Raw genomic sequence first — 14,656 nt, 5'->3', positions numbered from 1 at the left:
CTCATCTAGTTATATTGTAACAATTAAATTATCAAAAATCTCATTTAAAATTTAAAAACAAATAAATGATTTTCCATAAATAAAAAAGAGGATCAGTCATGTCCAAATTGTGTTATGAGTCTTATGTCTATGTCTATGACTTTGATGTGTCTATGACGTGTCTTAGTTATTATTATTTTTGGTCGAAAACTCCTCTAACAGACATACATTCACACTTGTGATTAACACAGGCATGTGACACATTTTTGTCGAATTTGTTGCTTCTTAGGTTAGCATTGTCCTAGTGGATTCCAATTAGTTCAATTGGTAAAATCTCTTGAAATTGAATAAGAGAATTAGGGTTCAAACTCAGCATACACTAAAAACCAATTAATATCTTAGCTTGATGATAAAAAGCAATTATCATATAATGAACTACATAAATTTGAAATTCTTTCCTATCATTAAAAAAAAAATGTTAGAATTTTCCTGCATGGGCAAGAATTGTAGAAAATTGTGTACCATAAAAAAGTTCTATAAAGTATAGTGAAAAATGAGTGGCTTAAACCCAAAGTTTAAAACACCCTTGTATCTAGCCCGCGTGTGGACAGTGTGGATGCCCATACAATATTGTAGAAGATTTTGTCTTCTATCCTTCAACCTTTTTTTTTAATTTTTATTCTTACCAAAAAAAAAGGAAAAAAAAAAAAGAAAAAAAAAGAAAAAGATTATCTTTCTGTCTGGGCCTAATATTGGATTATCTTTCTTTGGGCCGCTGAAGTGGTTCAAAACGATTCAAAGGAACTATTGTCAAGGAACACATATTCTTTACGTTTCCAACCGCCAAAACTCTCTCTCTAAAACAGAAGTGTGTTTCCGAAACCATTTTCTTACTTTGTAATTGTTTTGCTAGAACCAAAGCAAAACTAAAACCAAGAAATGAATAAGAGAGCGTTGCTTGGAGTACGCAAGAAAGAGCCCATCAAACATAGCAAGAAAAACTTGCTCAAGAATAGATGTGTCGGAGGCAGAAATCACTGAATATAACAGTACTATTTTTCTTAGGACTTGGGAGGATTTATGAGCCCTTTGGTTTCTTCACATCTTCTCTCTTTTATATGGGACAAGAATTGGTATTATTCAATGGCCAAAGCTTATTAGGATTATGAAAAAAAATTCTCAACAATTTCATCATGACAACATCCAATTTGTCTACTGAGTTAGAAAAAATCTAAATTGCAGATAATGGTGAGCTAGGTGTGAGTTGGTTGGCAAATTAAAGAGGTGTAGTGAAATTATAATGAATTTTTGTTGTGACTCACTTTATTGAAGGGAGTCTCAGGAATAGAATAGGAAAACAACAATGCTATAGGTACAACCAATTTCACAACCTTTTTCACAATTTGTTGAGATTAATTATTGTGATTGGTGTAATATCACTTTCATTTGATTTGTACTATTATTAACATTATTTTTATTGTACACCAATCACAACCTACCACCTCAGTGGTGGTGAAAAATGTTGTTATTATTATTATTTTCTCTTTTAGACTTACTTTAAGAAGAAACAGCAAGATATATTTCAATGATATTTCCTTTTTCTCTTTTCCCATTCCAGGTCTCCTTTCACTTTCTCTTTCACTTGCATTTCCTACTTCATCATCATCAATATGCCTTTTTTTTTTTTCCTTTTTTGATCTCTTGAAGTCATTCACTTTACATTTGTTTCGGGTATTTCCTCAACATTACACCTAGGTCCATAACTCAAAGGGAGGTTGAAATCTACTTTTGAGTGAGGCTCAAACCTGAGGGATACAACTCTGGGTGAACTTTAGAAAAATAACTTGAGGAAGTTAGTTTGCACATCAGGATTGAAATTTTCCTTGTCCCTCAAGTATTTGTTGGGCAAACACCGGGTGAAGAGAATTCAGGAAATTAACCATAAGGATGAACAGACGTGAGTTCTTCAAAGTATATAAGGTTTTCGATAATAAAATCGACATTATTTTTTCTAGGGTGGCACTTCTCTTCTTTGTAAGGTTTCTTATAAAGATTCGAATCGATTTGGGGGAAAAAAAAATGAGATCGAGGTTATTGAACTTCAACACTCCCTATCCTGTATTTCTAAGACTATTCTGGTAAGGTCTCAATCAAAGTACCCATTGGATAGGATTTTGCATAGTGCATGGGACATGCAAGTGTCTTTCATCACCTGTACCCATATTGGTCTGGAGTTAATCCTTGCTAAATATGGTCATTTGCTTTTTATCACCCATACTTAGGTTGGAGTCATCATTTTGGAGTGCAGCTAAGGATTTATGAAATTCTTTGAGATTAGATGTTATTTCAAATTCGAGATATTCAAGGTTTAAAATCCTCGTTGGATTTGGTATTAAAACATCACTATCACTAAAAATAAAAAATTAAATGACAGTTATGGGCTTTCCACGTATCTTTGATAGCGTAAGAGCATTGAAGACACGATTTAAAAAGTAGCATTTCGCATCTTCAAGAACTATTCTTGATTAAGACTTAATTGTATGTAGTCGATGTCAAACTTCAACAAGGGAACTCAATTTAATAATTGAAGCTAGAACAGACAAGGAGGTTAAGAACCATCCAATAGTCTGCCAATACCTTTCAAAATATAGCTGTTCTCCATAATAATTTAAGTTTATTGGATGGTCATCAACTCAATAAAAGATGTCTAGAAACACCAAACTATGATTCTAGGTATTAGTAGTATGGTAGGCTTCCAACCACTTTATACAATTAAACACATACAAACACAATTGAAAACAGGCATCGAACTCGTACAAAAAAGCAAGTACCAGAATGTAACATCTCACATAAGTCTGAAACAACACAAAATCAAACCGAAATGATCAAGTTCACCAAGTACAGACATATATTGTGAAAATCAAAGGTGCAGTCTATCAAACTAAACCAAAATAGACGAGAACAAAAAGCATGAATCCAAGAGACAGTGCTTTTCTTATAAAAAAGAAGAAGCAAGAGTGTGCTTTTAGTCTAAAATTATCCTGGCCTTGCCTTACCATGCTCTAGAACAGAGTTGGTATAGCTCTTATTTGAGACATTTGGAATGAATTGAATTAAATAATTTTGCAAATAGGAAGGCATGGTGAAGAAATGTGAACAAGTTAAGAACTAAAAACCTCCCACAGACTTTGATCCATGTGATTGCTTTTCCCCCATAACTAGCAACGTTTGTAGAATCAATCGAAGCAAAGATGTTAAAGTTTGCTATGTAAAACTAAACAAAGTGATGGTTAGCCATAAAAATATGAAAACTTAGCTATGATGAAATTCGGTGAAGTAGATCCTCTCAAGGATGGGATTTTTAATAATACTACTAGTGTATCATATGTACTGTATTGTGAATTGTCAGAAGGAATGCCCTGTATTTACTGGTACAGTCATAGGACTAATTTTTCCCCCTCTCAAGATCCTTCTTTAAATAATCCCTCTAGCTGTAACACAATCTAAATGAACTTGACAGTTGGAACTCTTTGTTTCTTGTTGGGCTATAAGGGATTTAAAATATTTCCCCCAAATGGATGTGTGATTTGTAAGCTTGTCAGTCTTTCTCCACCTCATTGCTGCAGTTGCCAAAGTTGTGACTCCCCTTCTAAAGAAAGACCTATTTTCTTTCAATCTTTCTTTCTAAATTAAATATCATCGCATACAGCATACTACTGGAGTTTCATCCTCAATGTGTGTCAGTGATGCATGATAAGAATATATTCCTCAAAGCACTGCATTTATCAAGAATATATGACCGTAATTTCTATTTTTAATCTAACATATCATAATCATATTTGTTGTCTTGAAAGTCTAAATTTTAGTTTACATGCATGAAGCATTTACACAACTAAATTTAGAATACTGACATATATGTTAATCACAAATCTGTAGCCAAAATATCTCTAACAAATAGAACTTTAGCACTTCTGGAATCATACCTCTGATAATCCAAGACACTGAACATATTTTAATTCATAGACTCCTTACTGATCAAAATGCTCTGTCCTCAAAAGCCAATTAATGCTAATCAAGAGAACGAGTCTCTGCAGGTCATAAAAAGAGAGAAAAACCCAAAAAACATAGAGCAATCACACGACAAAGAAAGCATGCAAGATAGGAAGAACAGTAAGATCAGTCCGCTTCAAAATGTGAAGATGCACCAACCGGGGATGGTTGCTTGAAAATTCTGTCTCATTTTACTTAAGAAAACCATAATTCAAATGCATCAGGAAAAACATAGCATAGTTTAAGGGGACATAATTTCAGGGAAGTCAGCACTGACCAAGAAAGTAGCAGGTGAAAAGAGTCAAAACAGTATCATTACCTGCACCAGTGCATTATAGGTATTAATCAAATGCATTACTGTTTTGGCTATGCCGTATCTTTAACTGATATAACGAAAATTTTCAAGGGAAAGCATTTAAATGCGATGGGAGAATGGGGAGAGAGAGAGAGAGAGAAGGGGGGGGGGGGGCATGAATTTTAACCAGTTCCTAAAAACAACAGATCTACAAAACCAATCTGCTTTAAACTGTGCATAATTTCATTTCCACAAGACAATCTAATTTGATAAACTATTGTATTTCCTTATTAAGCAACTGTATATGTTTCTATAACCCCTGTTTTCATCTAATCAAAAAGCATTAACCCCATTCAAGAGTACTGAACAGCATAGTAATGCCCCTACAAAAACATTGGGTTCACTACTCTAAAGTTTTGTATTCAAGGAACAAATGAATGCATTTGAGATTGAACACCAACTTGATACAGATTCAGATGGTCTATTGCCTTGGAAACCAATTCTCTCAACTCAGGATGCTGTGCAACTACAGTACGGTCTGCCCCCTCGAGGGCAGTCAAAACCCTAGCTTGTTCCAAAGCCTCACTGTTACCAGCATGTATTGCAAGGTAGCAAAGGAGAATCAAACCGTGCAACTGTGCCCGTTCATTGGCCCTTAGCATTCTCATCAACTGCGGCACACCATTATACTCAATTATTGTCTTGGAATGCTCCACGCAGAGAAAATTATCCGGACAAGCAAACTTCCCCAGTGAAATGGCAGCTTCGGCAGCCATGTCTGGGTTTCTATGACTAAGTTGAGTCACCAGCGGATTAATAACCCAGGTCTCTCTAGCCGGAAAAGTCCTAGCCAATGAACCAATCGACTTTATGGCAGGAACTTGCAATACCGGGTTGTCCAACTCTCTAATCACCCTCAACAGCTGTTCCACAACTGCCTTGGCAGCCGGTGAATTAATCCTAAACGAGGAACGCCTAAGGTCAGCATTATACTCAGCTGCAGCCGTTATCTCCATTATAGTCATCAAGCAATTGTATTGCAACTCACCCTCTTCTTTCTCAACCAATTTCGCCAAACAAAGCAACCCTTTTGTCTCCGTTATCCTCCTACTATTCAACACACTCCCTTTCGCCAGCATCCACAATGCCTCGGCACAACTAATTTTCAAACTAAGCTTCACTTCCGGCTTCTCATTCTCCCTCTCTCTCCTATGCTGCCCGGCCCGACTACTCCCCTCGTTATTATGATAATAATAATGATAGTAATTTGAATTTGAATTAGAATTCGAATTCGAATAAGGTCTGCTACTATTCGGTCTAGTCAATGTTTTCTTCTCCATTTGCTTATTAATTTGAACAATTGAATGAAAGCTTTGCTTACTCAATTGGTCCTTATGATCATCCACAAAGGTCTCGAACGATAACAGCGTCACGAGCGGCCTAATCACGTGCTCTCTCGCGAAATCCTCTTGAGCAACCGGGTCATACTCCGCCATTCGAGCCACCAGTCTCGCGGCCTGAGTTTGAACCACCATCGGCGAGTCCGAGAGCACTTGCACTATAATCTGAACTCCGAGCTCGTTCACAATCGCTCGCACTCGCTCTTGGTCATTCGCCAGGTTGTAAATGGCCGTCGTGGCCGCAATTTGCGCCTCGAGAGACGCGCCGTCTTTGAGAAGCTTCAGCAATGGCGGAACTCCGCCTTCTTCGACGATGATCTTCTTGTTCCGATCGTTGTCTCGCGCGAACGAAGCGAGTTCGTTCGCGGCTTCGATTTTCTCGGGCAGCTGGGACATTTGGAGCGTGGCGACGAAAGACCAAACCCAAGAGAGAATCGGATCGTTGCTGGCGATCGGAGGGAGCGAGAGGTTGATACCGCCGCCGCCGCCGGAGCCGCCGTTTTCGGTGTCGAAGATACTGAGAAGCCACCGCATGTCGCCGACGGAAGACTCTAGAAAGCTCTGAACTTTGCGAAAGTCGGCGGCGCTCACGATCGTTACGACGCGCCGGAGAACGCTCCGGCGCTTGCACTTCCGGACTAGGGTTAGGGCACGCTCTAAGTTCTTCGACACCTCGGCGGTCACTCGCCGAATCGGACGGTCGTAAAGAAACTGTGCCGTGGAAGCGAACCGGGTCATGGTTCGGAGCATCTGGGAGACCCGGTCCACTTGCTTGCCCACTTCAGAACACTCAAGTTTGAACCAATTGGCTTCGTCCACCGCGGCCCGAACTTGCTCCGAGAGCCGAATCGGGTACCCGAGTTCTTCTTCTATCAACTTCTCTTCCAACTCTGTGGCCATTTTTTTGGAGAGTGCCGTTTGACTGACTCGGCAGTTTTGCTTTGTGTACGCAGGGAGAGAGAGGAAGCGGTTTCAGTTAAATATAAATAAAGTTGTCTGTTTGGGTTGTGAATGTTTTTTTTTTCTTTTTTTTTTGGGTTTCTGGGAAATGGTAGTGAAATGCGATGAGCGCGTGGGGACTAGGCGGAGTCCAATCGGTCAATTTACTTTAGTGTGAGTGTGACTGTAACCGTTGTTTGTACGTTAGGGTACCAGGGAGACTTGACGAAGAAACGAAGGCAAGTGGAAGAGTGCTTGGTACTTGCACGGATAGAGCGTGGATGTAAGAATTGGCAATTTAGGATATCACCTCCAATTTTATCATAAGAATATAGGAGAGAGTACAACTTAAATAAATTTTTTCAAGATAATTTTTAGAATATTATGAAGTGAAATATTTTATATTTTTTAAGATAACAACTTTTATTTATTTATTTTTCTATTTAAAGCCGGTAGATTAGTTTTTATAACATCTTTAATGATTTAAGTAAATATCAAAATTGTGCTAATAATTTTTTTCTAATATTAATTATGTCACAAAAATCCAATTCACGCATTTAGATATTGAATAGATGACATTATAAAGAACCTTTTGCCAGAAGGGAAATTAAGAGAATCTTAATTTTTTTTTTTTTTGGAGAAACAATCTTAATACAAATTTAGTAAGGGTAATGTTAGAAATACTACAAGTTTTTTTTTTTTTCCAAACTAATATGTCACAAATTATCACAAAAAAAAAAAAAAAATCAGACATTTATTATTATTTTTAAAATCCACCAATCTCACTTATTTTTCACATCATTTTAAAGCAATGTTAATTGAAATATAGAAGCTTTCCTAAAATTATATTTTTGCTTTTCATAAATCAATTGAGACGATTTACCACTACGCATCTTTGGTACAATAGTCACTCCACAAGTATAAGTGTTTGTGAGATGTGGGAGAAGGGGGCCAAGGACCAGAGTTTAAGTCTCCAAAAGGAAACTTCACACACATATACACTTAGATTATAATAAAGTATAATTTTTATCTTATATAAAAAAAAATGTTTAATTTCCTAAAAAAAAAAAAAAAAAAAAAAACTAAGAAGGTTTAATTGCTAAAGAAATACATATTAATATCAACTCCATGGATTGGTCAAGTGGTCTCCAAAACCTCATAATATCCCTAAGTTCTTGGATTCAAAACTATAGACAGCATCCTTGAGTCACCCTCACCCTTAAAGGATTCCTCTTTGTGTTTGTTTTTTTTTTTTTTTTGAAACTGAACTTGGAAATTTCATTAACCTGAAAATGGCTTACAACAGAGGCCCAAAGAGAGGCAGATACATGGAAGACAAAAACAAAATTAGCATTTAGCCCTATCCACTAGAAGAACCCCCTGGATCATTGGGGGCTCTAAACCTCTCCACTGTTGAGATATTCCAGTTGCCTTAGCAGCTTGTGCCAAAACATGTGCTGCCTTGTTGTATTCCCTTTTCAGGTGCCTCACTTTCCAGCTGTTAAAGGAACGCAGCAACTCTAGAGAGCCTTGAATGATCGGACCTAGCTCTCCATTACAATTGCCTGTGCTAATGGCTTCAACCACCACAACTGAATCGGACTGTATAATCACTTCGAGAAGCTCCAACTCCTTTGCCAAGCGGATTCCTTCCTCTGCAGCAAGTGCTTCCGTGACATCTGCAGCAAAAGCTCCATTTAAGACTTTGCTCCCTGCAGCAATCACCAAGCCCCTACTATCTCGGATAACCACACCCACACAGGACATACTCCTTTCCCCTGTAGTAGCACCATCAACATTTATTTTATAGTATTCAGGCGGGGGAGCCACCCAACCCACATCAGGTGGTTGTTGTTTCAAAATGCAACACGCAACAGCATCTTTATAATCCTCACAGGTGCGCCTAGCAATGTTCCAAATCTGGGAGGGAGAAGAGCCACCTGACTCATGAACCACCTTATTCCGGTTATGCCAAGCAGACCAGGCAGTTGCAAAGAATGTTTCCAGGTCCTGTGGGGTACCTGCATCCAGAATTTCCAATGCTAAATCCACCATGTTGATATTCCTCCCCAATAGATTCACCAGGTAAGTATGCCAATTCCACCAAACATCCCTAAGCTTATCACAGTGAATTAGAGCATGGCTAGTACTTTCAAAAGCTTTCCCACAAAGGGGACACTTGGCATCAATATTCAGTCCACGCTTAGCCAAATTGAGCCTAGTATGCAGTCCGTCCATGCAAGCTTTCCAGGAAAAAACTCTGATCTTGACAGGGAGCCTTAGCTGCCACATTTTCTTCCACAAACGAGTCCTGCAATCACTGGTTGAGCACTCCCTAACCTCAGATTTTTCTACAAGGGGAAGAGCAACATAGTATGCACTCTTGACAGTGAAGACACCACGCTTATTCCCCATCCACATGATACTATCTTCCGGTAGACTGTAGCTAAGGGGAATGTTCAGAATGGTTTCAGCTTCAAAGGGGAGGAAAAACCTCCTAACTTTTTCCACCTTCCAGCACCTTAAATCCTTGTCAATTAGGGATGAAACCATTGGAAAATCTTCAATATCTAGCTGGAGGGAGCAGATTTTGTGGGTGGTTGGGGTAGACAGCCACCTATCTTCCCATATGTGAATCATTTTACCATTGCCTACCCGCCATCTTGTACCCCTCTTAATTACTGCTAAGCTACTGTAAATGCTCCGCCACGCATAAGAAGGATTGCACCCAAGCTTTGCTCCTAAGATATCACTCTAGGGAAAGTACTTAGCTTTGTATATTCTTGCGATCAGGGAATGGGGATTCACGAGGATTCGCCATGCTTGCTTAGATAACATTGCTAGATTGAATGCTTATAGGTTACAAAAGCCCATACCCCCTTGTGCTTTTGGTTTACACATTTTTCCCCAACTAACCATAGCCATTTTAGCTTCTTGATCTCTTTGCCCCCACCAAAAATTCCTTTCCATCCTTTCCAAGTCCTCACATAACCCTTTTGGGAGTTGAAAACAACTCATGGTATAAGTAGGTATAGCCTATGTAACCGCTTTGATCAAAATCTCCTTCCCTCCCATTGAGAGCATTTTTTCCTTCCATCCGGAGAGTTTTTTCCCCACCTTCTCTTTTATTTTTGCAAAGACTTGATTCTTCGACTTGTCAATTACTGATGGGAGGCCGAGGTACTTCCCTCGCCTTGAGTCTTGCATTGGTCCCAAGGTGCCTAGGACCTCATTTCTGGTTTCAAGAGAGGTATTATGGCTAAAGGTCACCGAGGACTTCTCTGTGTTGATTTTTTGCCCTAAGGCTGCCTCATAGAGCTCAAGGATTTCCAAAAGCTTGCTAACTTCCCCCCTATCAGCCTTGCAAAAAAGCAGGTTGTCATCTGCAAAAAATAAATGTGTGACACTAGGGCAGCCCCTGCATATGGAGACACCATTGAGCTTTTGTCTGTTACTAGCATCATCTATAAGAGCAGAGAAGGCTTCCGTACAGAGGAGAAACAAATAGGGGGAGAGGGGATCCCCCTGTCTTAGTCCCTTGGTTGGAGATATGTTGCCATGAGCCTCCCCATTAATTAGAATAGAATATGAGACAGTTGTAATACATTTCAGCACCCATCCAACCCATTTTTCATGAAAACCCATCCTCCTCATTACCTTTTCTATAAAATCCCATTCGACTCGATCGTAGGCCTTGCTCATATCTAGCTTGACCGCCATATAGCCCTTATTTCCACTCTTTTTATTCTCCAAGTGATGCATTAGCTCGAAAGCGACAAGCACGTTGTCAGTGATTAGTCTCTCTGAGAGGAAGGCACTTTGATTTTCAGAAATTATTTGGGGCAGCACAGTTTTGAGGCGATTGGCCAGCACTTTGGATAACAGTTTGTAAGCTACATTACAGAGACTAATGGGACGAAAATATTTCATTCTATTAGGCATGTTCACTTTAGGGACAAGAGTAATATAAGTGTTATTGATATCAGATATAGATGCATTCGAATTAAGCACATTTAACACCATATTAGCAACATCAAGGCCTACAATATCCCAATATTTCTGATAAAATAAAGCTGACATACCATCTGGGCCAGGCGGTTTGGTCGGGTGCATTTGTCCTAAAGCTGTTCTGACTTCCTCGACAGTGAACTCTTGAGTAAGTGCAACATTCATTTCTGCAGTCACTTTGGTAGGGATTAGGTCCGTTACCTCCTCCATACGTGTCGAGTGAGTGGAAGTGTAGATATCTTCAAAGTAGTTAATTGCTGTCCTGATTATACTTTCCTTGCTTTCACACCATGCACCTTCATCATTCCACAAACCGACAACTGTATTCTTGCGCCTTCTCTCTGAAGCACGATGATGGAAGTAATTCGCATTACGATCACCTTCCCCCAACCATTGCACCCTTGACCTTTGTTGCCACCACAACTCCTCATCATCCAACAAGGTATTAATTTCCTTCCTTAACCTATTGATTTCAGCCCCATTTTGCCCTGCCGTATCCGTCTTGGTTAGCTCACTTAAAGTAGTTTGCTTCTCTTTTATCTTTCTCAGAATCTGACCAAAGGCAGACTTACCCCACTTAGACAAAGAGTTTGCACAAATCTTAAGACCAGTACTGAAACTACTTGGATCATGGAGGTTCGTATTTGCCCTCCAAACCTCTTCAATCAACTCCTTACAATTAGACCGTTTAGCCCAAATAGCTTCAAAAAAGAATCTACGTTTTCCATGCCCATGAGAGTTGTTTGAATCGGTAAGAAGGATAGGACAATGATCAGACGTTGTATCATCTAAATGCTACACTCTAACTCTTGGGAAGTGCTCTAACTAATCCTGAGTAGCTAAAGCCCTGTCTAGCCTCAAATAAATTCTGTTATCCCCCTCTTGTTGGTTACACCAGGTAAAATAAAAACCAGAATAACCCAAATCAATAAATTTGCACTTACCGACAATGTCTCTGAAAGCTTCTATCTGATGTTGTGGCCTTGAAGCTCCTCCCAAATTTTCTTCCTGGGAGAGGATTTCATTGAAGTCACCAAAACAAAGCCATGGCAGCCGAAATTGCCTGTTCAGCGTGTTCAAGAACCGCCAAGATTCTTTCCTCCGATGCGTTTCAGGATGACCATAAAAACCCGTTATCCTCCATTTGAAACCAGAAACTTCCTCTGTTACTACTGCATCGATATGGTACTTCGAATAACTCTTAATCTCTAGATTGACTTCTTTCCTCCAAAACATAGCCAATCTGCCTCCTCTCCCATGTCTTTGAACATAAAAACTATTAACAAAACCCAATTTCAGCTTTACCTTCTTCATACCAGCAATCTTCTTTTTTGTTTCCGTCAAGAAGATCACCTCGGGATCCCAGCGCCGCACCAGATTGCACAGTGCTCCAACTGACCGAGGGGTCCCAAGCCCCCGGCAGTTCCAGCATAAGGCCATCATGGCTCTCGGCGGTGTTGCTCAGCAGCCACCGCCGTTTCTTTAGTGTTTTGCTCATACTTCTTCTTAGTCTTCCTGTTTTCCTCCACTTCTAATTTCTCCAGCTCTCCAACTCTCTTAATACCGACTATTCTTTCCTGGCCCGTCATAATCACATCAGCTGGACCTTTCTCCCTTGCAAGCTTTTTTAAATTTCCTTCGGCCTTGGGTTTTATATTTTTCTTAGAGCCCACATCCAAGTAGCCCTCCTCTTCATGCGCCAAAACTTCTATAATAGGCTTGACTGGGCTTGTAACTTCAGGCTCCTCAAGCCCATTTCTTGCTTTAAAGCCCACCACTGAATGCCCATCCTTTGACATGTCATTCTCATTGTGAAGTTTTTTAAAATTCAAACTCTTCCTAGTGAGACGTGAAGCTTCTTCCTTCTCTGTAATTGCCGGGCTTGCCTCAGTGTTGTCACATCCACTCAGGCGACTAGCTGTCTGACTCCCTAATCTGTCATCATCACCTACGTCACCCCAGGACCCCTGCTTTTCTGCTGCCTTACCCCTTTCATGCTTTTTGCTTCCGTCACCTTCCTCAAACCTTGCTTTCTCCGCCGTCGCTGGTGGAATATTGGTTCGTCCACTCTCATTGCTCGACGGTTGGCACTCTTCCCTTCCCGGTTTTGTTATATTCTGACCTCCCTTATATCCTCCAGCAGCTCTAATCCAGTCACCATATTGATGTTCCGTCACCTGCCTCATCTCCGTGGCCACGCAGTGCCTATCATCATGGCCGAGTCTACCATAAATGTAGCACACCGTAGGAAGCCTTTCGTATTTGAAAATAACCCATAACTTTTCCCCTTCCATACCCATCAGATAGCCTCCTCTGCGAAGAGGTTTGTCCAGAGGTAACTCAGCCCTGACCCTCATGTACTTTGCTTGATCGGCTTGCCAAGATCTTTTGTCTACCTCCAGAAAAATGCCTATCCTATTCCCAATATCTCTTGCAATATCCTCTGTCATCAGCTCAAATGGGACACCCCATACTTGAACCCAAAAAGGTGAGTGTGAGAACACTATGTTTGCAGCTGACATACCTTTTTTTCATCTGCACAGCAAGAGAAGATTGTTATCAAAATTCCACGGACCGTTCTTCTCCACCCACTCCATCTGATATCTGGAACTGAACTTGAACTGGAGAATATCATTCCCAACATCTACTATCCTTAAATCAGATCCTATTTTCCAAGCAGATCTTAAGGTGCTTTTTAGAGCACGTTGATTTTGCTGTCGGCTTGATAAAAGCTTACCAAACAGACTAAGATGACACTCCTCTAGCCGATCGACTCTACTATAAGCTAAAATCTGGATGCTCTCTTCTTCTTCTTTGGTTAACTGCAAATTCTGTAAACCATCTAATATAGCTTGTTCCATGACTAACGCTCAGTACTTGAACATATTCAAAAAAAATATTCCTGAATAGCCAAAGAGAAACCCACAACTTAAAAGCTATGGGAGAAAGACGCACTCACAGGAGAGAGGTAAAGCTCCTATAGGGGAGAGATTCTCTTTGTGTTTGTTTGGTGTTTGTGAAATCGGGTGTGTGTATATATAAAGAAGAATATGATTTTTTTAACATAGTTTTTATACTCTTAAATTAAGGACACTTTTTTCTAGATTATTATTTTTAAACAAAATTTGGGCACTTTAACTATGAATTTCAGAAAAAGTACAATATATGAATTGCAATATATTATTATTATTATTATTATTATTATTATTAAAGTTAAAGGAACTGCATTTTATGAATTTTTCTTTCCATGACTAAAAATTCCACAACGTTTTTTATTATTATTCCTTTGTTATAAAAAGTACAATATATATATATATAAGGATGGAAAAGTGGAGGGCTAATTTAGTAATCTTCCCAATTTGGATGAAAAAAAATGGTACACCCCCAAATGAAAACTCCAACAAACCCACGTTTTTTTTTTTTACCTCAACTAAATAATGGAAAATCACATTTTCCTTTATTGCTCTTCCTCTTCCTCTTCTTCTTCTTCTTCTTTTTTTTTTTTTTTTTTTTTTTTTTTTTTGTGATAAATATAGCTGTTTCCTTTCCTTTCCCTGGTTTCCATAGTCTCCTTTTCCACTCCAATCATACATAGAGCATAAATTACAAAGAGCATTGATCATAAATGGAGGAATTTTTATTTATTTTGGATGTGAAATATATTATGTAATCTATAATATATCTAAAATTGAAGAGTTTTGACTTTTGGTTGATCTCATAATATTTTGCCGGATCAGTTTTTTAAGCCTCACAATTTTACATATCAATATTATATATATATAAAAGATGGGTTCAAGTTACACCTAGTATAACTCTAAAGAGTTACACATTTTTTAAACCATTGGATTTAAATAGATTCAGTGGTAAAAAAAAAAAAAAAAAAAAAAAAAAAAAAAAAAAACCAATTAATGCTAATATTCTAATTGATCTCATTTATTATCCCTTATTTAATAACTTATTTCTAAACCCAAAAAAATTTGTAGTT

General features: G+C 38.9%; 1 protein-coding gene across 1 annotated transcript; it reads right to left on the bottom strand.

The window, feature by feature from the left end:
- Nucleotides 1-4,546: 4,546 nt before the first annotated feature.
- Nucleotides 4,547-6,749, bottom strand: LOC115982681. Its single transcript, XM_031105356.1, has one exon. It carries the CDS (start codon nucleotides 6,622-6,624, stop codon nucleotides 4,747-4,749), a length of 1,878 nt encoding a protein of 625 aa, XP_030961216.1. The 5' UTR covers nucleotides 6,625-6,749; the 3' UTR covers nucleotides 4,547-4,746.
- Between the last annotated feature and the right edge of the window lie 7,907 nt (nucleotides 6,750-14,656).

This window comes from Quercus lobata, chromosome 3 (genome assembly GCF_001633185.2).
Source record: "Quercus lobata isolate SW786 chromosome 3, ValleyOak3.0 Primary Assembly, whole genome shotgun sequence".
Classification (NCBI taxonomy): Eukaryota; Viridiplantae; Streptophyta; class Magnoliopsida; order Fagales; family Fagaceae; genus Quercus; species Quercus lobata.
Note: the sequence above shows the minus strand (reverse complement) of the source record. Positions and strands in the feature narration are given on the sequence as shown.